Here is a 24,043-nt window from a genome sequence, read left to right as displayed (position 1 = left end):
GTGTGTGTGTGTGTGTGTGTGTGTGTACACATACACCACACAGGAGTTCCCACACAAAAGTTTCCATCATGTAGTCAAGCAGTAACAAGGAGATTTTTAAATCAGGCAAATGACTCCACAACAGTTAGCAAAATAAATGAGAGATATGCCACCAGTCTGGCTAAACTGCTACCCAAGGATGCAGGTCTTTGAAATACTCTCGGTGGTCTCCCCAGAAGTCATTTCACAGTTTGACTATAGAGTAAATTTATTATGGGAGAGATCCAATTATTGCTGTTCTTTCTAAAATAGTTAAATTTGAAGACAAAAAGTCCTGTTCCTTATGATGTTCAGAGGATATGGGCCATTTCTATTGCAGGATGGATGAACAACCCATGCTTCCTTGATTTTGTTACCCTGGTCAGTGATAAGCTTACTTATTTATAACTAAGTAGTGGGAAAATCTGTAATTTGTATTTAGTACTTAACCAACTTCAAAAAAAATTGCCTTTAATCCCTTCATCTAAGCATATCTAACTATATTTAAAACCATTTCATTTGTCCTTATTTTCACATAATAATTCACATAGCAATTTTTTATTCTACTTCTTCCCACTTACTTTTATTTTCCATGTACTTATTCTTACATTGGTCACTTTTAATGGCTATTCCAATGTTCCACTTAACTCATACATCATAAAATACTTATCTATTTCCCCACCACTGGGCAATTCGGTTATAAAATGCCATTATAGATATTGAGTGTTCTAAAAATATTTTCAAAAATATAATCATTACATCCTTGGGAAAAATTCCAATGATTAAATTATTGAGTCCAAGAAAATCAACAGACTTTAACTCACCAAGTTTTGAACAAAACAGTTCAGCTTCCAAGAAACTGTGCAATGCCTGGTTGGACGCGTAACAGTGGTCCCTGTACTGGATCCACTGTGATCCGTTCCCTTTCACTGCTGGACATCTTGATGAGTATGTATGAGAAGACACCTCTTTAGCTATAAAAATGTTAGACATGACTGTAAACATGCACAGACAAAATGATTGGCTTTAAAAATCTCACTAACCCCTGTTTGAAACTGTGGTGCCTGTGAGTAAGAAAGCATTCAACTCAATACACACACCAGAGAAAGCTACGGCTCATACTCTAACAGTATACATTGTTTTAAGTGTTTATTTATTTTTGAGAGAGAGCACAAGCAGAATAGGGGCAGAGAGCCCAAAGCAGGCTCCATGTTGACAGCAGCTAGCCTGATGCGGGGCTCGAACTCATGAACCTTGGGATCATGACCTGAGCTGAAGTTGGACACTCAACAGACTGAGCCATCCAGGCACCCCTAAGAATACACATTCTAATTAGCTTTTTTGGAATACCATTTTTAACTTAGAAAATAGAAGAAACTATTTAGCTTTCTAAGATGTAATTAGCTTAATGGAGAGACAGAATAAGAAAAGAAGCAAAGACAGGCTGGCTGAGTAGGCCTGTAACTACTTTGAAACAATAAACTCTTTCCTTGAATTCTTTTTATCTTGGTAATATATAACTAGTTTTACCTTGCCATGTAAAGAACTACTTTTAAAAATCACATCTACAAGTGAAAATTTGGTAATTTGTTTACACAGTGCAGTGTATCTGCACAGCAAAATCTGTCTCAAACAAAAAGTCTAAGTATGGCTTCTGTACCCATTAAATAATAACTCCCCATTCCTGTCTGCCCCCAGAAACCACCATTGCACTTTCTGAATCCATGAATTTGACAACTCCAGGTACCTCATACAATTCAAGTCATATGGCATTTGTCCTTTTGTGTCTGACTTATTTCACTTGGAATCATATCCTCAAGATTCATCCATGCATGTTGTATTATGTGTTAGAATTTCCTGCTTTTTAAATGCTGATTAATATTCCACAGAATGTATATACCACATTTTGCTTATGCATTCATCTGTCAATGGACAATTTGGGCTGCTTCCACCTTTTGGCCATTGTGAATAATGACGCTTGTGAACAGGGTTGTACAAATATCTGTTCCAGTCCCTGTTTTCATTTCTCTTGAGTATATACCCAGAAGTGGAACTGCTGGATCCTATGGTAATTTTATTTAAAAATTTTGAGAAATCTCCATACCATTTTCCACAGTGGCTACACACAATGTTTTATTCCCACAAGCAGTGTACTAGGGCTCCAATTTCTCCACATCCTTGCCAACACTTATTTTCCTTTTTTGTTTTTTGAAGATTCAGTTTTTAATGTTTGCTCTTGTATTCGTTTCCCAGGGCTGCCATAATAAATTACCACAAACTTGGTGGTTTAAAACAACAGAAATTTCTTCTCTCACAGTTCTGGAGTCTAGTCTAAAAGTGAGTGTCAGCAGGGTTGGTACTTTCTGGAGGCTCTGAGGGAGAGTCAGAACTCCCAGCTTCTGGTGGTTGCTGGCAATCCTTAGCTTGTAGCTGCATCACTGCAATTTCTGCTTCCATCATCAAATGGCCTTCTCGGTCTGTCTGCTTCTCTCCTCTTATAAGGGCACCAGTCATTGGATTTAGGGCCCATCCTTATCAAGCATTACCTCATCTTAACTAATTACATCTGCAAAGGCTATTTCTTTTTTTTTTTTTTTTAATTTTTTTAACGTTTATTTATTTTTGAGAGAGAAAGAGACACAGCGTGAGCCAGGCAGAGAGAGAGGGAGACACAGAATCTGAAGCAGGCTCCAAGCTCTGAGCTGTCAGCACAGAGCCTGACGCGGGGCTCAAACTCAGACTGTGAGATCATGACCTGAGCTGAAGTCGGACGCTCAACCGACTGAGCCACCCAGGTGCCCCTTGAATTGATTTTTTAATTTATTTTTTTAATAAATTTTTTTAGTGTTTATTTATTCTTGAGAGAGACGAGTGTGAGCAGGGGAGGAGCAGAGAGAGAGAGAGAGAGAGAGAGAGAGAGAGAGAGAGAGGGAGAGGAAAGCACAGAATCTGAAGCAGGCTCCAGGCTCCGAGATGTCAGCACAGAACCTGACACGGGGCTCAAACTCACGAACTGTGTGAGATCATGACATGATCCAAAGTTGACACTTAACCGACTGAGCCACCCAGGTGCCCCATGCAAAGGCTATTTCTAAATAAGGTTGCATTCTAAGACTCTGGGTGGATGTGAATATGGGGGGGGCGGGACACTATTCAACCCATTATGGCACTGAATTTGTTTGTTCATGTCATTCAACTTGATCCTATAAAGTCTGTTTAGCTAACACAGATGTCCTTTCCATTTTCTCATGTATCCTCATTGTTTTTCTAAAACATTACATTCATTTTCTGTACCTAACACCTGGGATGTCACGTTTTGATCATCCATTTATTTCTCATTCTTGATATCATTCTCCCTTTCTTGTATTCACTTGCTTCCCTAGATGAGGTTTTCACATTTTCTTCTGCCTGAATCTGTTTAATTCCAAATGTTGGATCTTCTCTAGAATACTCTTTGGAACAGAAGCATGGCAAGCGCTGAGAGCCAGAGGCTTCAGAGACCACCACCGCCACCATCTCTTGGCTTGTCCAGCAGGCCCTGCAGCTCCGGGGTGGGCGGCGGGGGCATCTTAGCTCTTCTGTTCTTCATTAAGGCTCCGCCTGTCAGGATGAGCCCAACCCTGGTGGAAGGGGCTCTTTCCTTAGATTTTAAGAATCATGTAAGTTTGGAAAATGCTGAGTTACACAAAGTTAAACTGCTGTCTTTACTACAGAAACTATCAGAGCCATCAATATGATAAATCAGACCTGAAGTATTTCCCAAATTTATGTGCTTTTGAACCCTTTTTTAACCGTTTTTATTTATTTATATTTATTTTTGAGAGAGAGACAGCATAAGCAGAGGAAGAACAGAGAGAGAGGGAGTCACAGAATTCAAAGCAGGCTCCAGGCTCTGAGCTGTCAGCACAGAACCCGACACGGGGTTTTGAACTCATGAACTGTGAGATCATGACCTGAGCCGAAGTCAGATGCTTAACTGACTGAGCTGCCCAAGCACCCCAAATTCTTTTTTAAAAGCAGTGTCAGCCTTTGAGGAACATTGCTAAGTGAAACCAAAATTCACAAATTCTAGAGTAGTATGTACCTGGTGATAGAGGAACTGAAAGTCTTTGGGTACATACCCTAAATGGGTATATCATGTTCATCTCTCTTCACAAAGTATCAAATTTATTTTTGTAGGATGTGTGAATAAACATTATTTAAAACCTACAAAAAATTCCTTTGAGTATTTAGTCATGTGCACAAGACAAAATGTCATATTTTAATTAATATAGTTATTCAAAATCAAGTCTTACATTTTGTAGGTTTATAACAAATAGCACCATCCCTAACAGACTTGCATTTTTCATGTGTCCAAATTCCTTTTGGATCCAAGACAACACAATTTCCAGCAGATTTTTTATCTTTCCATGGGATGTAGTCAAATGTACTGCCATCAGACCATTCAAAACTTGATTCACTTCCCTGTTTTAAGAATAATAGAGATAAAAAAGCTTAGCACATTTTTAGCATAAGAATTGCTTTTAATTAAAAAAAAAATAATACAGAAAACCTGAATCCAGACAAAAGAATGTTCAAAAAGAACAGTAAGAAGAATGTATATACTTTAAGAAATATTGGAATGGATTGTTAATTATTTGCTTACAATTGTTATAGGTCTGGACCTATTTGTAAAATCAGGGATTTACTTTTGATGCATTGATTTGAGACATTTACTCTGGTGCAATTTAAGTAGGACTTTAAATTTATAGACAGTTACTATACTCTGTCCCTAGATTTATTTATTTATTTTTTTTAAGGATGAGTTTATATAATACTTGAAATTAAATGATGTGCAAATGGCTTCCATTTGTCACAATTACAGATTTATATTAGCAACCTTCATATTACTCTGAATATTGTTTTTTATGTTTTATAGTTCTGTGGTTTGTGTCTCTGGCTACATGTTTTATATTACAGAAGCCATCAAGCAGCAGGGGTTTGGAAGAGGAAAATACTTCCCAAGAAACTCATATGGGAAGATTACTTTTGATTTTTCCTTTATTCTATAAACCTAATTTGTCATGCTTTTTAAAATTTTCTCCACTTTGTTCTAAAGATTATTTAAATTAGGTTTTCAATTCTAATCTCTATAGTAGCCTATTTCTTGGGGGGGGGGCAGGAACTGGACATTATTATAGGTACATGAATATACTAATTAATAGGATTCAAATAGTGGCACAAAAGATGTATTTACTACCAAAACATTATCTCAAATAGTGCTCATTTGTAGGGTGAAAGTGAGAAGAAAATACACATATTAGTTAGTCCTAATATTAAGAATTTTATTTGACATCTTATATAAATTTTTGTGTTAATCCCACTATAATCCTATATTAAGGAAAATATTATCACCCCAGTTTTACCAATGAAGAAATTAACTTCCAAAGATTAAATGACCTGCTCATGATCACCAAACATAAATGGAAGACCTACCACTAATACCAGAACTCGGGTTTTTCTGATTCGGTGCTATTCTTTTTTCCCAGCTTTGCAATTAGTCTGCCCCATCTAGGTAACAGAGAGGTGTTGTTGAGATATTAATCTACTGGGCCCTTAGGATGGCCTGGCAGTGTCTAGGGCGGCTGCAGTCCAGGCCATTTGCTCTACTACATTCTACAAATACAATTTTCTATTTAGTTTCTGTTGTAAAAAGATAAGAAAGCACTATGCTATGCAAATTGAGTCCCAGGACTTACTCTGATGTTATACTCTGAATTAATATCTTATGCTCAAATTTCCAACCTTCTAACACATTTGGAAAATTTCTGGAAAACAAGACAAGACTTACATCGTGACTTGAGAGCCCAACCCATAGTGGAAATCCATCACGTTTTACGATATCTTCCAGAAAGAGCTGGCCATTTTGGTCATGAACACTTGCCAAATAACCTCCACTTTGAGAACACATGTTCAATGCTTCATACCATGTTACCTTTTTTTGAATAACATTATAAATACCATCTTCATATGGAATAAACAGTGGCAGAGTAGCATTATATTCTTCCTTGTAGTCAACTATAATATTTAAATTAAGAGTATTAGTGATTAAATTTAAATTATTTAAAATACATATTTTGGGTAAGACTGGACATGCAACCATTTCTAAAGTTAAATAAAACTGGATTTTTCTTATTAACAAGGGAGGTAAAATGCATACTTTATTTTTCGTATTGCCACAACACATATAATAGGTTCTTAAATAGTATAGTTGCCTGGTGGATTAAAAAAAAGATATAAACATTGTTTTTCATTTAAGGAACTTACATATTAATTGCAGACATTAAACAACAATACTTGAAATTCAGGCAAAACAATTATCTACTCTAATATGTGTGACTGAGTAGAGAAGGAGAGACTCATCTGAGTTAAGAGAGTCAGAAAGCCTGCTTATCAAATTAGGTTTCCAGAGTTTAGGTGAGGTGAATTAGGACCAAAAAGAAATAAAGTAATCAGAAAGCTAAAAGCAAATGAAGAATAACATAACAGTAACAAAATGACAATAGTAACAACAATAACAAAAGCACAGTGATAAGGGTACTTGAAAGAGGCACAGGAGCCAAGTGAAAGAGCTCCCAATGGCCCAAACTAGAACAATTTTAATAAAATATTAAATAATGTAGGGGGCGCCTGGGTGGCTCAGTCGGTTGAGCACCGACTTCGGCTCAGGTCACAATCTCACGGTTCATGAGTTCGAGCCCCGCGTCGGGCTCTGGGCTGATGGCTCAGAGCCTAGAGTCTGCTTCTGATTCTGTGTCTCCCTCTCTCTCTGCCCCTCCCCCGTTCATGCTCTGTCTCTCTCTGTCCCAAAAATAAATAAACGTTAAAAAAAAAATTAAAAAAAAAATTAAATAATGTAGTATATTGTATTATAACCCAAAGTATAAACTATATACCATGAACTGATACTGATATAAATAACTGAATAAATTTTAAAATGGGAGAGAACAGAAAAATCTCTTGCGTGGTAGAATTCCAAATAATTTACATACATACACCCTTCTCAGGAAGGTGGAGAATAACTCTTCAGCCTGTAAATATGTACTAAATATACTGACTTCCTTAAAAAGAGTACAGCATGGAAATGGGGAAAAGAATAACTTTGCAGTGGAGAAAGCTGACAAACACCTAGAGCCAGGTGATCAAGGTTAAAATCAACAGTGGGAAGTCGTGTTGATAGCATATACCCTTCATATGATGTGATGAAAATGACACTTTAATTCTGTGGTTTTTCCTAAACCTCAAGCCCACAACTCCAGTTTAATCATGAGAAAAACATCAGCCAACCTGAAGGGAGACACATTCCACAAAAAACGTGACCAAAAAAATACATGACCAAAAAAGTGCTCCTCAAAACTGTCAAGGTCATTAAAAGCAAGAAAAGTCTAAGAAGCTTTTACAGCCAAGAGAAACCTAAGGAGACGAGATGACTATATTAGCATGGTATCCTGTATAGAATCCTGACTAGAAAAGGGATATTAAGTAAAAATGTTAAAAATCTAAATAACGTATAGACTTTAGTGAATAAGTAATCCATCATATTGGGTTTCTTAGTGGTGACAATTGTACCATACCAACACAAGGTGTCAACAATAGGGGATACTGGTTATGATATATATGGGAACTCTCTGTACTGTCTCTGTAACTTTTTTTATAAACATAAAATCATTCTAAAATAAAAAGTTTGTTAAAGAAGTAAAACAAAGGTGGAAGACTTCTTGTCAATAAAAAACCATAAGTAAAGGTGCAAATGAGGATAAGCATACACTATACATGGGACAATTAAGACATCAGCCTCACAGAAAAAGAGCCTTATTGAGCCAAGAATGGGGGGAAAAAATCAAGGTTGGAAGAAAGCCTAGAATTTTAGGATAGACAGTGTTTCTAGAAAGTCTTAAAAGCTTACATGGACCCAAAGTAATTGGTAGTAGGGAATCCCTGGAGATTGTTGATGGAAATGGTGTTCCAGAAAGTTATTCTGTGGTACTATGAAGGGAAAAGGTCAGCCTGGATGTTAGCAGAGGTCTTAAAACAGTTTTTAAGCTGTGAAAAATTTTAAACTGATATGCATTTTAAAATAGATTTATTTAAGGAGTTAGGCAAATTTAAGAGAAATTTATTTTCAGCCTAGAATGTCAAAACTCTACCCAAACACACTTTCTTATTTATAAAAATCTTCTCCATTCTTCAAGACCCAACCAAGTTTTACTTTCTTCTCAAAGCATTTTGTTGTCATTATTTGTTTTCATTGATCCCTTTTGACTTTCCAACAAATTTAAGTCAGTACCAAATCACCTAAAAGTAACCTACATGAAGCAATGATAAAGAATTTCATGCTGTCTCCCCAACTACATTTTACTCCTTGAGATCAAGACCATGACACCAGGAACTGTATCTTTTCCTTCCTGTGTAACTTCCACAGTACCTCTCACAGGACTGAAAATAGAGGAGGCACTCAAAAAATATAGTTGCATGATTCCCACTTGCGGAGCTAATTAGCCTTATGGAGTGAAAATTCTACATTAGCATACTTACCCATTTCAATTTTACAAGCAAGAATGCTGTTCTGGTTATAGTAAAATATTTCTTCAATAGCATTGAAGGTTTGAATATCCCAGAAGCCATCAGTACTCAAGCCAGCAAAAAAATTGCCATTTTTTATATCTGGTCTTCCTCCTCTCCAATTTGTGTATGACAGCATGGTCTTATCAGACCACAGAAGAGAATTATCTAGAGAAGAAACAGTTTTTCTACAATTAGAGATTAAATCACGATTTGAGTTAGAGTTATGAGGTTAATATTTCAAACTCAACTAATTTTCTTTCTTCTTTACCTGCTTTCTAAAAAGTTATATAATTATGTATATCTCTTTATACATAAAGAGATAAATATTTAAATATTTTCTGACTATAACAGTAAATTATGCTTATTTTTAATTTGGAAATTACAAATTAGAAACATAAAAATTAAAATTTACTTATAATTTCACCATCCTGCAATAACTTTATGCTTACTATTTTTAATGAAATATTCATTTTTACTGTATATATGTTTAATTGCAATGAAAATTAGTATAATTATTTCATTTAAAAAATTAATATATTATAAAACTAGTGACAGAAATCTCTTCTCCGGACCTAAGCCATACACAATTGTGCACATTTATGTCAATCTAATATATATTTGACCTTTTCCTTTCATCATATACAAAATGAACTCAAAATAGATCATAGACCTAAAGGTAAGAGCTAAAACTATAAAACTCTTAGAATAAAACATTGGCGTGTGTCTTTATGACCATAGGGCAGGCAAAGTCTTCTAGATATGCACAAGTGATAAAAAATAGATAAATTTGATTTCATTAAAATTAAAAAGTTTTGTGCTACAGATTATACTATCTAGAAAGTGATGGGGGGTAGGCACCTGGCTGACTCAGTTGGTAGAACTTACAACTCTTGATCTTGGGATTGTGAGTTCGAGCCCCACATTGAGAGTAGAGATTACTTCAAAGAAGTAAAGTGATGGGAGAAAATATTTACAAATCATTTATTTGACAAGGAACTTATATCCAGAATATATAAAGAATGTTTATTGATCAACAATAAAAAAGACAAATAATTAAAAAATGGATAAAGGTTCTGGGGCACCTGAGTGGCTCAGTTGGTTAAGTATCTGTCTCTGGATTTCGGCTCAGGTCATGATCTCTGAAGATTCGGGAGATTGAGCCCCAAGTCTAGCTCTGTGCTGACAGTATGGAGACTGATTTGGATTCTCTCTCTCTCTTTCTCTCTCCCCCACTCTGTCCCTCCCCTGCTCACACTCTCTTTCTCTCTCTCTCTCTAAATAAATAAACTTAAGAAAATACAGTATTAAAACAAATAAACAATGGATAAATGATCTGAATAATGTATTCTCCAAAGATGATATACAAATAGCCAATAAACACATGAAATTATGTTTAATATTATTAGTTATCAGGGAAATGAAATAAAAACCTCAATTAGATGCCACTTCATAACTACTAGGGTGGCTACAATAAAAAAGAGAGATAAAAAGAAGCGTTGGCATACGTATGGAAAAAATGGGAAGGTATGGAAAATGGTATAGCAGCTTAGAAGAACAGTTTGTCAGTTCTTCAAAGGATTAAAAAAAGACCCAGAAATTCCTCTTCTAGGTACATACCCAAGATAAATGAAAATATACATCTACAGAGAAACTTGTACATGAATGCTTATAGTGACATTATTCATAACCAAAAAAGTGAAAAGAACCTAGATGCCCATCAATTGATGAATGGATAAATATGGTATATCTGTACAATAGAATATTATTCAGCCATAAAAAGGACTGATATACTGATACACACTATAGTACTGCATGCATAAATGCTAAGTAGAACAAGCTAGTCACAAAAAGAATCACGTATTGTATGATCTCATTTATATGAAATGTGTAGAATAGGCAATCTCTAAAGACAGAAAATAGATGAGTAGTTGCTGGGAATTGGGAGAGGGGTAGGGAATGAGGAAGGAGTTCTAATGGGTACGATGTTTCTTTTTGCGGTAGTGATACCTGCACAACTCTGTGACTGTCTTAAAGGCCATTAAATTGTACATCTTAAATGGCTGAATTGTATGATATGGGAATATATCTTATTAACGCTTTTGGAAAAACAAGTTGCTAGGCCTATTAAAATCATAAATTGGCATAAAGAGTGAAGTAATTATAAGGTACGCATACCCGTTGTTGTCCTGGTTGTTTGTAGCTTTCCTGATTACCATCTTCTGAGGAGAGATACCTAAATATCTGCCTGCAGCAAAGATACACTAGAAATACTGTACATATGATTGGTTCTTGCTTGCTGCTTTCTATCACCTCCTGTCTCCCAGTCACCCTTTCCTTCTTCCCAAATGTTAAAGTTACAATTTTCTGGACAATATGATGGGCAGTGATATATTTCTAAAGTTGTTATACAAAAGGATCACTTTTTCACTTGGCTTGAAGTATCTTTTAGTTGACAAGTGGCTTCTTTTAGTAATTTCTATTCATGGCCCTATTTTCGAAAAGTCTGAACTTTTTAAAAAACAAAATCCTTTGTATAGGTGGTATATATAATTAAATATTATTTAAGATTAAAGTAATTTAACAAATCTATGGGTGTGAATCAAGCCTGTAAGAATTAAATTTAAACTAAATTTGCTGTTTGCTTGAAACATCTTTCTATATGTCACTCATATTTCTACATATTTTAGTCAGAAATCCTGTTACTCATACAATTTATAAAAGAAGTTAAGATTATTAAAAGGAAGTTTACAGATCTGAAAATGCTTTTTGGAAGAAAGAATACATTTTCAGGTGTTTCTGATAATATAACTAATAAGGTATATCAAAAGGTAAAATTGAACTCTGTATCCTGGGTACGGTCTCCACTGGTTCCTATGGCATCAGTTTCCTCAGTCATTTTCATGTACAGCTGGCAACTTTCCACCTAGTTTCTCTCCATTTTTTCCCCCTTCCTTAATTTTAAGGGTATTCAAGTGTCATTGGAGAAAAGATTTGGGCACGGAAGTCCTACTATGATGAATTCATCTTCAACTGGCAAGCTAAGTCTTACCTATTGCTTGATAGCTTGATTTTTGTTAACTCATCTGTAAGCCATAAATATTTAAGAAAAACTTTAGCAACTCTAAGAAAGAGTCAGGTTAGATAGCAAGGTGAAGACTATTTTTAAAATGGTTATATTTGAGGGGCGCCTGGGTGGCTCAGTCGGTTAAGCAGCCAACTTTGGCTCGGGTCATGATCTCGCAGTCCGTGAGTTCGAGCCCCGCGTCGGGCTCTGTGCTGACAGCTCAGAGCTTGGAGCCTGTTTCAGATTCTGTGTGTCTCTCTCTCTGAACCCCCCCCCCCCCCCCGTTCATGCTCTGTCTCTCTCTGTCTCAAAAATAAATAAACGTTAAAAAAAAGGTCATATTTGAGTAATTTAGCTTCTGCCTATGGCTATCACTGTCCCTTGTCTCCTACTAAGCCCCACCCCCTTATTGGGTAAATGTATGCTTTTGATATATTATGTCCCAGAGTGACATTTTTCCTAATTCCAAACTTCTATCATTTTCAGGACATCTGTAAGTAAGTATTTTTCAAAACTGGCACAGTTCAAAACTGCTTTTTTAAAGCAAAACTGCTTTAAAAAATTTCATAGCAATTATACCTTGGACTTGTGGTATTCAGTCCCAATTTCAAATATTCTATCCCACTGTCAGACTGTTTCTCATTTTTCTAACGTATACTCTAAACCAATGCTGTAAACCAAAAGGTGCAACATTAATAGAAGTATAATTCCATTCTCACTCATCCCATATTCTTAGGAGAGATATAAAGTCAATATCGAAGGTTTCTGTGACAGTGTGGTCATTTTTAGTTAGTCTTAAATTGCTAGAAGGAATAGTGGAGAAAGGAAATTATTTTCTACCATGTGACTCTAAGCTTGGTGGTAAAGGCATTTTAATGGCAGATTAGAGATACAAAAACTGTCTGGTATTTATGTAAGTTCTGCTAAGTGCATAATTATAATTTTGTATATCAATAAACACATATGTTGAAGAACTATACATCTGTAGCTTGATAAGTAATTTATTAATTTATTAAAAAAATTTTTTTTAACATTTATTTATTATTGAGAGACAGAGAGTGACAGAGCATGAGCATGGGAGGGGCAGAGAGAGGATGAGACACAGAATCTGAAGCAGGCTCCAAGCTCTGAGCTGTCAGCACAGAGCCCGATGCGGGACTCAAACCCACGAACCACGAGATCATGACCTGAGCCAAAGTCGGACGCTTAACCGACTGAGCCACCCAGGCGCTCCATTGATAATTAATTTATAATGAAGTATGAATATAAAGAAAACCAGGAGATTTATAACTTACTTTCATAAGTTATACCTAATGTGACCCACAAAGCCATATTATTCAAGTGCAGAAGTTGCTCAAGAACAAAGTTATTCTCTTTTTCATCTCGAATACTCAGAACATGTGATTTTGGATCTGTTAAAAAAAATAGTCAATAATTTTAATAATTACTTATCTAGAACACTTTGATAGATTTAGAAAATTTTATTTCCTAGTTTAATAAACTCTAAAACAATATTGAAAAATAAGACAGATGTGTAAATTAAAACTATCTCATTGTATGAAAATGAATAGATTAATAAGTTTTCAAACATTTTGATGTTAAATTTTGACATTCTGATGTCAAACATTTTGATGTCTTATAGCCGAGTATAAAATTATAGCTGAGTAGAGAATTTAAAACATTGATTTGCTTCACTTTTCCTCCATTTAAATCTTGTTTCGAATTGGTACAAATTTACACTGGTAAAGATACACTGTCAAAAACTATAATAAATATAACCTCTTGGATGGTCTATATGCTAGATCTTTTTCTTTAGAGATCACTCTGATATTTGGATTATACAAGTTTAATATTTCCCAGAGGGTGTCCCTCAGGAAATTAGCAGGAATTTCTCAGAAAAAGACTAGATGGATAAAAATGTCACAAACATTAATTAAACAAAGTTAAACTACTTCATTTGTGCCTGTACTTCTTAAAGTACATGCTAATATATATTTGATAATGTCTAACAGGAAACAATGGCATGTAGTGTTTCTCAACCTTGCTCTTTTTCAAAGGATTCTTTTTTGTAGACTATCTCTCAAGACTAGTTTCTACATTTTTGGGAATAATGGTTTGATATTTTCCATAAGAACTTCCCACAGTTCCCAGGTCCACTGCTGAGAAGTCATAAAGCCTCAGTGGATCTCACCGACAATATCTGGAGAGTCCTGAGAGCCACAAGTGTGAAATATGCATTTCTTTTATGCAGAGCTCTTCTTTCCTTTCATTTACTCACCTGAGCTTTCAACTATGCAAATTTGCCTATTTTCACTTCGCCTGTAGCCTCGCTTGGTTGAACATCCAGTTCTCTGCTTGCTAGTGTCATTTCTGTGTCTTTTAAAGTAGAACTCATTTTGTTCATACATGTAAAGACAGACTGGTTCTCTAATGGATAGGTAAAGGAGTAGCCCCTATATTCTCCATTTTAACTAAACACAAATTTTAATTTTTTGTTGATAATGTAGAAATTAGGAGATGAGTATTTTTGAAATCTAGTCGCTAGTGCTAATTAAAAATATTTATAACACACTCAGGTGAGACTTGTTTTTTTAATGAACAAATGTAATGATTACTCATAAGTTGCTCAAGAACAAAGTCATTCTCTTTTTCATCTCAAATACTCAGAACATGTGATTTTGGATCTATTAAATAAAAAATAGCCAATAATTTTAATAATCACTTATCTAGAACACTTAAGATACTTACTCAGATTCTGGCATTTAGAATGAACTTCATCTGGTGTTACTGCATGATATTTAGTCTTTCCTACCATGAAATTGTAGCAAGAGTTCTGAAATGGTATCCACGGAGTTGACAGAATGGGAGAGGGACACTGAACACTGTCAACCGGTTTGATCTCTTTTTCAGTCTCATCTGAAAAAAATGACAATGGTAAGAATTCTAATCTTAGATGTAAATGTTAAATCCTGTTCAGAGTAATTAGGCTTGATGTGTAGGGAATATTCAGGAAGCCAATAAATAATAGCTTAATGATGCCTGTTCTGTTTATACTCAAATATAATGTGACCTCTTAACTGGGTTTCTGTAGGAAGGAGTTTATTTAACATAATTTCTTTCCCCTGCTGTGGAGTGAGTGGGAGAATATAAAACAATAGGTCCTATTAGGTTAAATGTTGTTTCTGTATTCTTGTATCACCAAACCTCAAATACAAGGGGCAACCTCAGAGACTACACAAGGATATTAATAATAGGCACCTAACTATAACTTTGGGAACTCATCTTTAAGTTTCTGGTTACTGGTATTTCTCTAATTTTAATTTTTTTACTGTTTATTTATTTTTGAGAGAGGGAAAGAGCACAAGCGATGGAGGGGCAGAGAGAGAGAGAGACAGAGAGAGAGAGAGACAGAGAGAGAGAGAGAGAGAATCCCAAGCAGGCTCTGTGCCGTCAGCAGAGAGCGCAATGCAGGGCTTGAACTCACAAACTGTGAGATCATGACCTAAGCTGAAGCTGGACACTTAACCAACTGAGCCACCCAGGTGCTCCTTTTCTCCAATTTTAAAGATAAATTTTAATTTTTATTTATTTATTAAAGGTACATTTTAATGAAATATGTGATGTTCTAAGTTGTTGCTTTAATGAAAGCAAACAGAAATAGTTGAAAATGTGATTATGGCTTTTATTATGAAAAAGACATATACTCCAGGAGATGCAAATATAGATATACTCTACTCAAAGTCAACAAACAGATTTAATATGCAGTAGAGACCATCCAGCATGTCTCCCAGGTTGCAACAACTCCCTTTGGGAAGTAGTCTTTTCTTTCTACTGCAAACACACACATGTGGGCCTCTGGCAGCTGTAAAACTACTTTACTCTGACTGAGCTAGAGATTGCACACCTTACTCTAGCGAGGTACATCAGATTCTAAGAATTTGGAAAGTATAATTTAGGGATAGTCAATCCATTTCCAGTTATGGCTATCATTGAAAGCTACAGAGCTGCCATGTTTTACCATGCACAGAGAGAAGCATAAAGTATATAAAAAGAAGAGTGCGGGTCTACAGAGAGAAACAGAAAGGACAGGTGGGAGACAGTATCTCTGGGTTCCAGATTCCATTCAGTTTCTGATTCCCATTCTTCATGAGGCTCAGCGATATCCTCATTTTTGAGGATCTAAGTGTCCCTTTTGGCTTAAGCTGGCTTGAGCTGGTTACTGTTACTGGCAAACAAATGAATCTTAACAGTGACTCTTAAAAAGAAAGATTAGTTGTTGATCATAAGAATTACAAAAAAATAATTCTCACAAATATGAGTTTTCTATAGAACATAAACACAAAATACATACAAAATGAGACCAACGGGAGTTAAAACTCAAAGGTCAAGTACCATTGTCAGCTGACAAAAATAAAGATACAACATGTCTAAAATAACAAATCAATGACAAAGTATTTAATATATAATAATTGTACTTGAATTTTCACAACAAATTTTGTTGTAGAAAAAGAACGTGATTATAATTTCAAAACCAGATTTTACAAAACCACCCCCCATAAATTAAAATATTTAAAATTAGCATACTTCCTGGATAGTAGCAAATAGCACCTGGTTGCTGATGCTCACAGTCAGATGTCTTCCAGAAACCATCAGTGTCTAACATCACACAGTCTTCAAGTTGATTATTATTTTCAACCCAGCGGCTAAATTGAAGATGTTTCCCATCTGACCAACCATAGTTGAGTTCATCCTGTAAGCAGCCGAAATACAGTTCAAGTGGCAATACTTCATGATATCTCCTTTGTATTATTTCAACCCTCATGCTCAATCTAATAACTTTTAATTTTATCTTATATTTAGCACATAGTTACACAGCACTTACCACGTGGCAGGCACTGTTCTAAGTGCTTTGCAAAGATTAACTTATTTAATCTTCCTAACAACCATATGAGATAGGAACTTTTATATTTCTTTCACAGATGAGGAAACTGAAGGCATGTAGTGTGCCCAAAGTCACATAGAATGTATACTGCAGTGCTGGGATTCCAATCCAGGCCATCAGGTGCTAGAGTCCATGGCCCGAGTCATTATGCTAGGCTGCCTCACACATAGTTGGAACTATTGGTTGTTGCAAGTCAGAAAAACAATTATGTGGTAGTGTAAAGAACATGGGCTCTGGAGCTACGCATATCTAGTTTTGAATTCTGGCTCAGTCCCATATTAGTTTTTGATTTTGAGTTTACCTTGCCAAGTTTCCATCTCCTTATCTATTAAACCGATATGACACTTAACCTCTCAGGGCTGGAATTCGTGGGGTAACGTATAAAACATGTAACTCAATGGCCAGCTGGTGCACAGGAAGAGCTACATAAATCTTGGCTCTCTCCCTCTAACCCTGACTCAGGCCTTTTGGCTCTCACACTGCTATTTTTACACTTGTCTTTGTAGAAAAGCTTCCTCATTCACTAAACTCTATTGTGCACTAAAAGTCTATGAACATTTATCTTTACATCCTGACAAGGGCCTGACCACCCACCTATCTTGAGGGAGGCTTTACAGAATAGGTACAAAAGTCCAGGGTACAGACCTGTTTGGGCTTCCCCATGGTGCTGTCAGAGCACCAGCCCTTATACATTGACCCAATGAACTAAGCTGTCCTGAGGCCCAAGGCAATTCTGCATCCCTGGTTTATTTGGAATACTGGGCAAAGGCCACACACAGTATCCTTAGTGAACCATAGGCCACACACAGTATCCTTAGTGAACCATAAATAACAAACATGTTCAGGCTTCAATACCACCAACTATTTCATTCTGAAAACTTCTCCACCAGAGTTCCAGTTGTAACCTTGTGGCCTAAGCCTCTGACCTCAAATGTGCCCTTTGGCCATGGGATGTTGCTTGCACTTGGTTATTACCCTGGATTTCTTCACCTTTGTTGCACTCACAGCAGGTCTTTGGAACTTCTATTCCTCATAGATAAATCACCGCACCTTCTATCTCTCTGCTGATTGTGATCTCTCTTTATTACGACTGTAAGCGTCTCTTTACTAAATTCTTGACCTTAATTGATCTTAATTAAAACCTGCCTTTCCCAAGGGAATAAGTTCCTTTCAACACCCACAAGGGAAGGCTGTTTATTTTTCCATTCTCAGATACCGCAGGGCTATGAGAATGGGATAGCAGGTTATTTTTTATCTCCTTCAGTCATTTCCTTTGAGGTTTATGCAAGCTCCCAGATTCCTTGCTCTCTCTGACATTCACTGAGGACTTGCCTCCTTATTCCCCCCTGATATTCACTGGGGAGATACCCCATGTCTTGCTCTGTCTTCTTGGTCCAGCCATCGACTTACAGACATTAATGTTCATGTGGGTAATTCATCCAGCTCCCAAGCCTTCTTGACTTCCTCTCTTTCTATGTATTTCCACTTCTGTGTACTTGAGTGACCCACTGCCACCACCACAGTCTGAACTTTATATAAACCAGAACTGCCGTGAGCCTTACTTCAGGCCAACATCATTTCCTGCATGAATTTCTGTAAGAAATCTCCTAACTGCTCGTTTCCTTACCCACCCTCTGCCAGTATAATTCTTCTTAAGTAAAAATCTGATATTGTCACTATCAGGTTTAAAATCTTTCAATACCCTTCCATTGCTTTCAGTATAAAATGTATCCTGTCCATGCTCTAAAGATTTAAGGCAGCTTATGCAAATACATAATAAACAGCTACATAGAATATGTTAAAGAGTGAAAGAAAAAAGAGAAACATAGGTACAGATTGAAAATAGGATAAGAAATAAGGCCAAAATCCTTAAGTGGTGAATAAAAAGTTACAAAATGGTATGATTCTAATTATCTTAAAAATATACATGTGTGGGCACCTAGGTGAGTCAGTTGGTTAAGTGTCGGACTTCGGCTCAGGTCATGATCTCACGGTTTGTGGGTTCGAGCCCCGCATCGGGCTCTGTGCTGACAGCTCGGAGCCTGGAGCCTGTTTCAGATTCTGTGTCTCCCTCTCTCTCTGCCCCTCCCTCACTCTCACTCTGTCTCCCTCTGTCTCAAAAATAAATAAACATTAAAAAAAAATACATGTGTACATAGAAAAAACTTGAGGGATATATATCAGATTACTAAATCATATTTATCACTAGTTACTGGGATTATAGGTGATCTTAATTTTCTTTTAAAAATATTTACTATAAATTTACAAATTTTCCACAGGGATGGTATTGCTTTTGTTTCAAAAGGTTAAAGGTGATTGAAACTAGGAAATGTAATAACTTATTACTACCCTCACAAGAGACACAATGATGGGTTTCACATAAACCCAAACACTGAAGAGGAAATAAATAAAAGCAATGTTATGAAAGAATTGATATAGTAAGTCTTAAAAACTAGTTCAAGCTGACGATCTGGCTCTGAGAGTCTCAGAGAAAACATTCAAGCAATTTCTAAATGCTAGTTTTAACTGAGCTTCTAGTACATGCTAGAATGTACTAGATTCATTTGGTAATGAATCCAAAATTTGTCAAAGGTAATGTTTACTTCTGAGTCTATTTTAAGTTTTTTTCACCCATTCTCCAGTTCAACTCTTGGTGTGTGCTAGGACTAAATCACTTTCAATCACATTTTTTTCCATGCAGTCCTAAAACCATCTTGGTATATACCACATTGGTATATTGAGGGTTTCCCCAAGGTATATATAACTTAGGTTTACTTCACAATGTAAGGTACTCTTCTGTCCTACTCTGCCAATTGCCTTCTGAGAGTGAAGAATACTGGTTTAGGGGACATTTATCTAACAAGGGCTTCACCAGTCATGCACTGTGCAGATGCAGGGGGCAGAGTTCACATCACAATCTTTGTAAATGGCACCCCCTATGCAGAGCATAATATATGCAGCCTCACATACCAGCCCTATATTTTACCCTTCAATACATCTCAGTGGGCATACATAGAGAGCCTAGAACAGAGACAAAAATGACCTACAATGCTGACAGAAATACTACAGCTTTATTTATTATTTTTTTTACTATACCTTTATTTAGAAAAATGCTTATTAATTATAGCTAAATGCTTCAGAAGCATAAATGTTCCTGTTTATGTAACATGTTTGTAGCTTAGCACTGAGAATTAGCAGGAGACTAGTATTCTTTGCTGGGCTGTGAAATAAACTAGAAGTACTTAAGACATCTATCCAGGATCAGGCCTTGAACTGTGGTGAAACACTACTCTAATCCACTTTTAGAGAGGCTTAATTGTACTCTGCTGATTCTGAAAAGGATAAAAAGACTCTTCATCAGAAGCCACAGTACTTCTACACACTGGACCTCATCTGATTTAATTCTTCTCTTCCTCTCTGCTTTTCACTGGCTGGGGAGAGATGGCAGTTCCTGCTTCTAGCTCAGTCTTTTACTAGAATAAAAAGAAGTGCTCATCTACATATGTCCACTAGAACTTCTCCTTAATCTAAACAATAAAGCATCAGAACTTTCAACAGTGGAAAGATGACTACCACTAAAAATTATACACTTCATGAAATTTACTCAGTGGAGTAAGATTTTACAACCTCTGGGTTCTTTTGGTCTGGTATGAGAAATGCTGCGCGCAACAAAAATTTCACGTTTCGTCAGTCAATCCTGGCAGTTGGGACTGAAAACTTACGTCTCGACTGGAGAGTCCAATCCATAAAGAAGAGTTATGAAGGACCGTCTGCACAGTTAGGAACGCCTGCTGGTAAGGGTCTGTGATGCTCACCAGGTGCATGTTATCTTTCTGACACTCCTTCAGAGCATCAAACCAAGTCAGACTCTTCGGGATTATTTTGTACAAATTATTTAGATACTTTATAGTGTCTGAAGTATTCTGCAAGGTCTGTCTGCTTTCAATTTCTGTGTGTAAAAGAAAAAAAAAACACAAAAACCACCCACTCTGCAAGGCATGGGACATTTCTTCATTTCTCCATAAGTACTTTAGATATTACTTATCTATTCATTTATTTTAGATTTTCGTTGGGAGAACTAGGTATGGCTTGGTGTATACCTTAGGCAAATATGTTTGAGCCGCATCTTTTTTTTTTTCTAAAATTGGAACAAAATTGTTTTTGTTAATCTGATTTAGGAAGGAAAAAAGGCATAAGTAAAAGTAGGCTACAATGAGATTACCATTTCAGATTGGTATCAAATACCTCCTTTGTTTGAACTCCTTTAACAAGAGGAGGTGTTAGGTATTCCCTTACAAAGTTTTAATCTGGGAGAGCTCCCATGAAAAAAATGTACAAAACAACCCACAAGAGGATATATTGAATTATTATTTTACAGTACTTCCCTGAATAAAGCAGTTACTAAACAGTATGAGACAAATGACCATAGGTTAATTAAACAAAAAGTTCCTTAGAAGCACGTGGATTATCTACTTGAGGTTCTCATTACATGATAAAGCTTTTTAGAAATTTTATTTATTTTTTTGTTTATTTATTTTTATTTTTGAGAGAGAGAGAGGGAGGGGCAGAGGGAGAGAGAATAAGAATCTTAAGCAGGCTCCATGCTCAGCACAGAGCCCAACGCAGGGATCAATCCCATGACCCTGGGATCATGACCGGAGAACAAATCAAGAGTTGAACATTTAAGTGGCTGAGCCACCCAGTCGTCCCCAAAGGTTTTTTTTTTTTTTTAATCATTTATTAAGAACATTGTGATCAATGGAAACAATGTGATACTTTTGAAAAACATCTTTTTTGAAAATATGGATCTCTTAAAAAAAAAACATTTTTTAACATTTATTTATTTTTGAGAGACAGAGACAGAGCACAAGCGGGGGAGGGGCAGAGAGCGAGGGAGACACAGAATCCAAAGCAGGTTCCAGGCTCAGAGCTGTCAGCACCAATACTTAATTTTGATATTTAATTAGGTAAAGCAATGACACTTGAAAAAAAATCACATTCCATTTGAGATAATCTGACTCACTGAACCAATATGAGTTTAGCCATGTTGAAAATTTAGGGAAGCTATATGTTTACAAATTAATATTAATTCATTTATAAGATTTTCATGAAAAAGTAGTGTATATATCTAACAGCATAAAGTAGCATAGTTATCTAGATGATAATTCATACCTGAATATCTCTGACAGAGAGACAGAGTGTGGTGCTCACTGCAGGAAGTAAAATTCCATGTCCCAGTATAAGGCGACTTTTCGAGGTTGAGCATTATAGCACAGTGGTATTGGGACTCTTCCTCAAAAATCTAAAGGAAAAGGCAAATATGTACAAATAATCATGAAACTACCTGTCTGAAGATCCCAGCAAGAGAACTTTATATTCCAAATTGGATTTTTCGTCCTATAAAAATTTCATTAAGGAGCTGACTGTGAAATCACAAGAAAATCCTCCAAAAGTTCCAAAGAATGGGAAAAGGGCAATTAACTTTAGAAATTATAAAAGAAAAAAGGAAAGGACCCAAATAAGTAAAATCAAGAATGAAAGACAGATCATGACCAACACAACAGAAATAAAAACAATAGTAAGAGAATATTTTGAGGAATTATAAGCCAATAAAATGGGTAATCTGGAAGAAATGGACAAATTCCTAGAAACATATACACTACCAAAACTGAACCAGGAAGATATAGAAAATTTGAACAGACCCACAACCAGTAAGGAAATCGAATTAGTAATCAAAAATCTGCCAAAAAAACAGGAGTCCAGAGCCAGATGGCTTTCCAGGGGAATTCTACCAAACATTTAAGGAAGAGTTAACACCTATTCTCTTGAAACTGTTCAAAAAATAGAAATGGAAGGAAAACTTCCAAACTCCTTCTATGAAGAGTTTCATAGGTTCGAGCCCCACGTCGGGCTCTGTGCTGACAGCTCAGAGGCTGGAGCCTGCTTGGGATTCTTTGTCTCCCTCTCCTTCTGCCCCTACCCCACTCGCATTCTGTTTCTGTCTCTCTCAAAAATAAATAAACATTAAAAAAAATTTTAAACAGATCAAGAAAAACTGGTACAAGATTAAAACTCAATTATAGTAATATTTAACACTCTGCTATCATTCTTGATATTTCAAAGCAAAAAAAGTAATGATGAATAATTTAATTTATTAGATGTTTTTAAATTTTTTATGTTGACAAACTGTATACTACAACAGAGTACTCACCTTAAAGCTTTGATCCTGTATCTGTCACTATAAAAACATCCATAAACATCTATTTAGATTTCATTCTCTGATCACAAATCAATAATACTAGGTATAAAAATTTTTTCGAAGTATATTGTTCCTATATTTTTTGTATGCTTGAAACATATCACACACTTAGAAAAATAAGAAAAGTAGGCTTATCCCAGGAGTTACAAATTTTATAAAAACACATACACACGTGTTACACAATAAACATGGAACTGAAATAAAATAATTATAGGAAAGAATAATATCACCAGGGATGTGTGTAAAACTTTTTTACAGAGGCAAATGTGTATTATTATTAAGTGTTTTATTTGAGAATAGTTGACACACAAAGGTACATTAGTTTCAGGCATACCACATAGTGATTTAGCTTCCCTATATGTTATACTATGCTCCCCACAAGTGTAACTACCATCTGTCACTATATAATCCTGTTACTCCTGTAACTTATTCCCATAACTGGAAGCCTATAACTTCTTCTTCCCTTCACCCCGTTTGCCCACTCTCCCACTCCGCTTCCTCTGACAACTATCAGTTTGTTCTCTGAACAAACAGTTTGTTCTCTGAACATTCAGTTTGTTCTCTGTGTTTATAGGTCTGACTATCCTTTTTATTTGCTTATTCATTTGTTTTGCTTTTTTCACATGAGTGTTTTCCACACAGGAGTGAAATGGTATTTGTCTTTCTCAGTCTGACTTACTTCCCTTAGCATAATACCCTCTATGTCCATTCATGTTGTCACAAATGGCAAGATCTCATCCATTCTTATGGTTGTGTAGTATTTCTGTGTGTGTGTGTGTGTGTGTGTGTGTGTGTGTACCACATTTTCCTTACCCATTCATCTATCAATGGATACTTAGGTTGCCTCCATATCTTGGCTATTGTAAATAATGCAGCAATAGATATAGGGGTGCATATATCTTTTTGAATTTGTGTTTTGGTATTTGGGTGAATACCCAATAGTGGAATTCTGCAAATATATATTATTAAATGTATTCTGGTTTTTAAAGGAAAGATGAACTAAGAATTGAATATAGGAGATTAGAAAATGAATAAAAATATAACTCCAAGAAAAACAGGATAGAAAATGTAGTAATATTTGTAAATGTATCTTAAGCAATAGGAGTAGAGAGGGGAGAAGAGGGAAGAGGAAGCCATTAACACACCAATTTTGTAA

At 35.9% G+C, this 24,043-nt stretch overlaps 1 protein-coding gene across 2 annotated transcripts in view; it reads right to left on the bottom strand.

Moving 5' to 3' along the window:
• Positions 1 to 24,043, bottom strand: part of LY75 (lymphocyte antigen 75) — a 133,805-nt gene that overhangs the window by 40,331 nt on the left and 69,431 nt on the right. For both annotated transcript variants that reach the window (XM_019457357.2, XM_019457368.2), the window contains exons 24-32: positions 21,801 to 21,930; positions 20,351 to 20,577; positions 16,271 to 16,436; positions 14,435 to 14,602; positions 12,982 to 13,098; positions 8,593 to 8,787; positions 5,849 to 6,075; positions 4,314 to 4,482; positions 843 to 992 (exon numbers count right to left, since the gene is read on the bottom strand). In XM_019457357.2, the coding sequence (XP_019312902.2) occupies positions 843 to 992; positions 4,314 to 4,482; positions 5,849 to 6,075; positions 8,593 to 8,787; positions 12,982 to 13,098; positions 14,435 to 14,602; positions 16,271 to 16,436; positions 20,351 to 20,577; positions 21,801 to 21,930 (1,549 nt within the window). The remainder of the gene's footprint in view (positions 1 to 842; positions 993 to 4,313; positions 4,483 to 5,848; positions 6,076 to 8,592; positions 8,788 to 12,981; positions 13,099 to 14,434; positions 14,603 to 16,270; positions 16,437 to 20,350; positions 20,578 to 21,800; positions 21,931 to 24,043) is intronic.

Source organism: Panthera pardus, unplaced genomic scaffold, assembly GCF_024362965.1.
Source record: "Panthera pardus isolate Hobbes unplaced genomic scaffold, ASM2436296v1 HiC_scaffold_10, whole genome shotgun sequence".
Classification (NCBI taxonomy): domain Eukaryota; kingdom Metazoa; phylum Chordata; class Mammalia; order Carnivora; family Felidae; genus Panthera; species Panthera pardus.
This window is presented reverse-complemented; position numbering and strand designations above follow the sequence as displayed.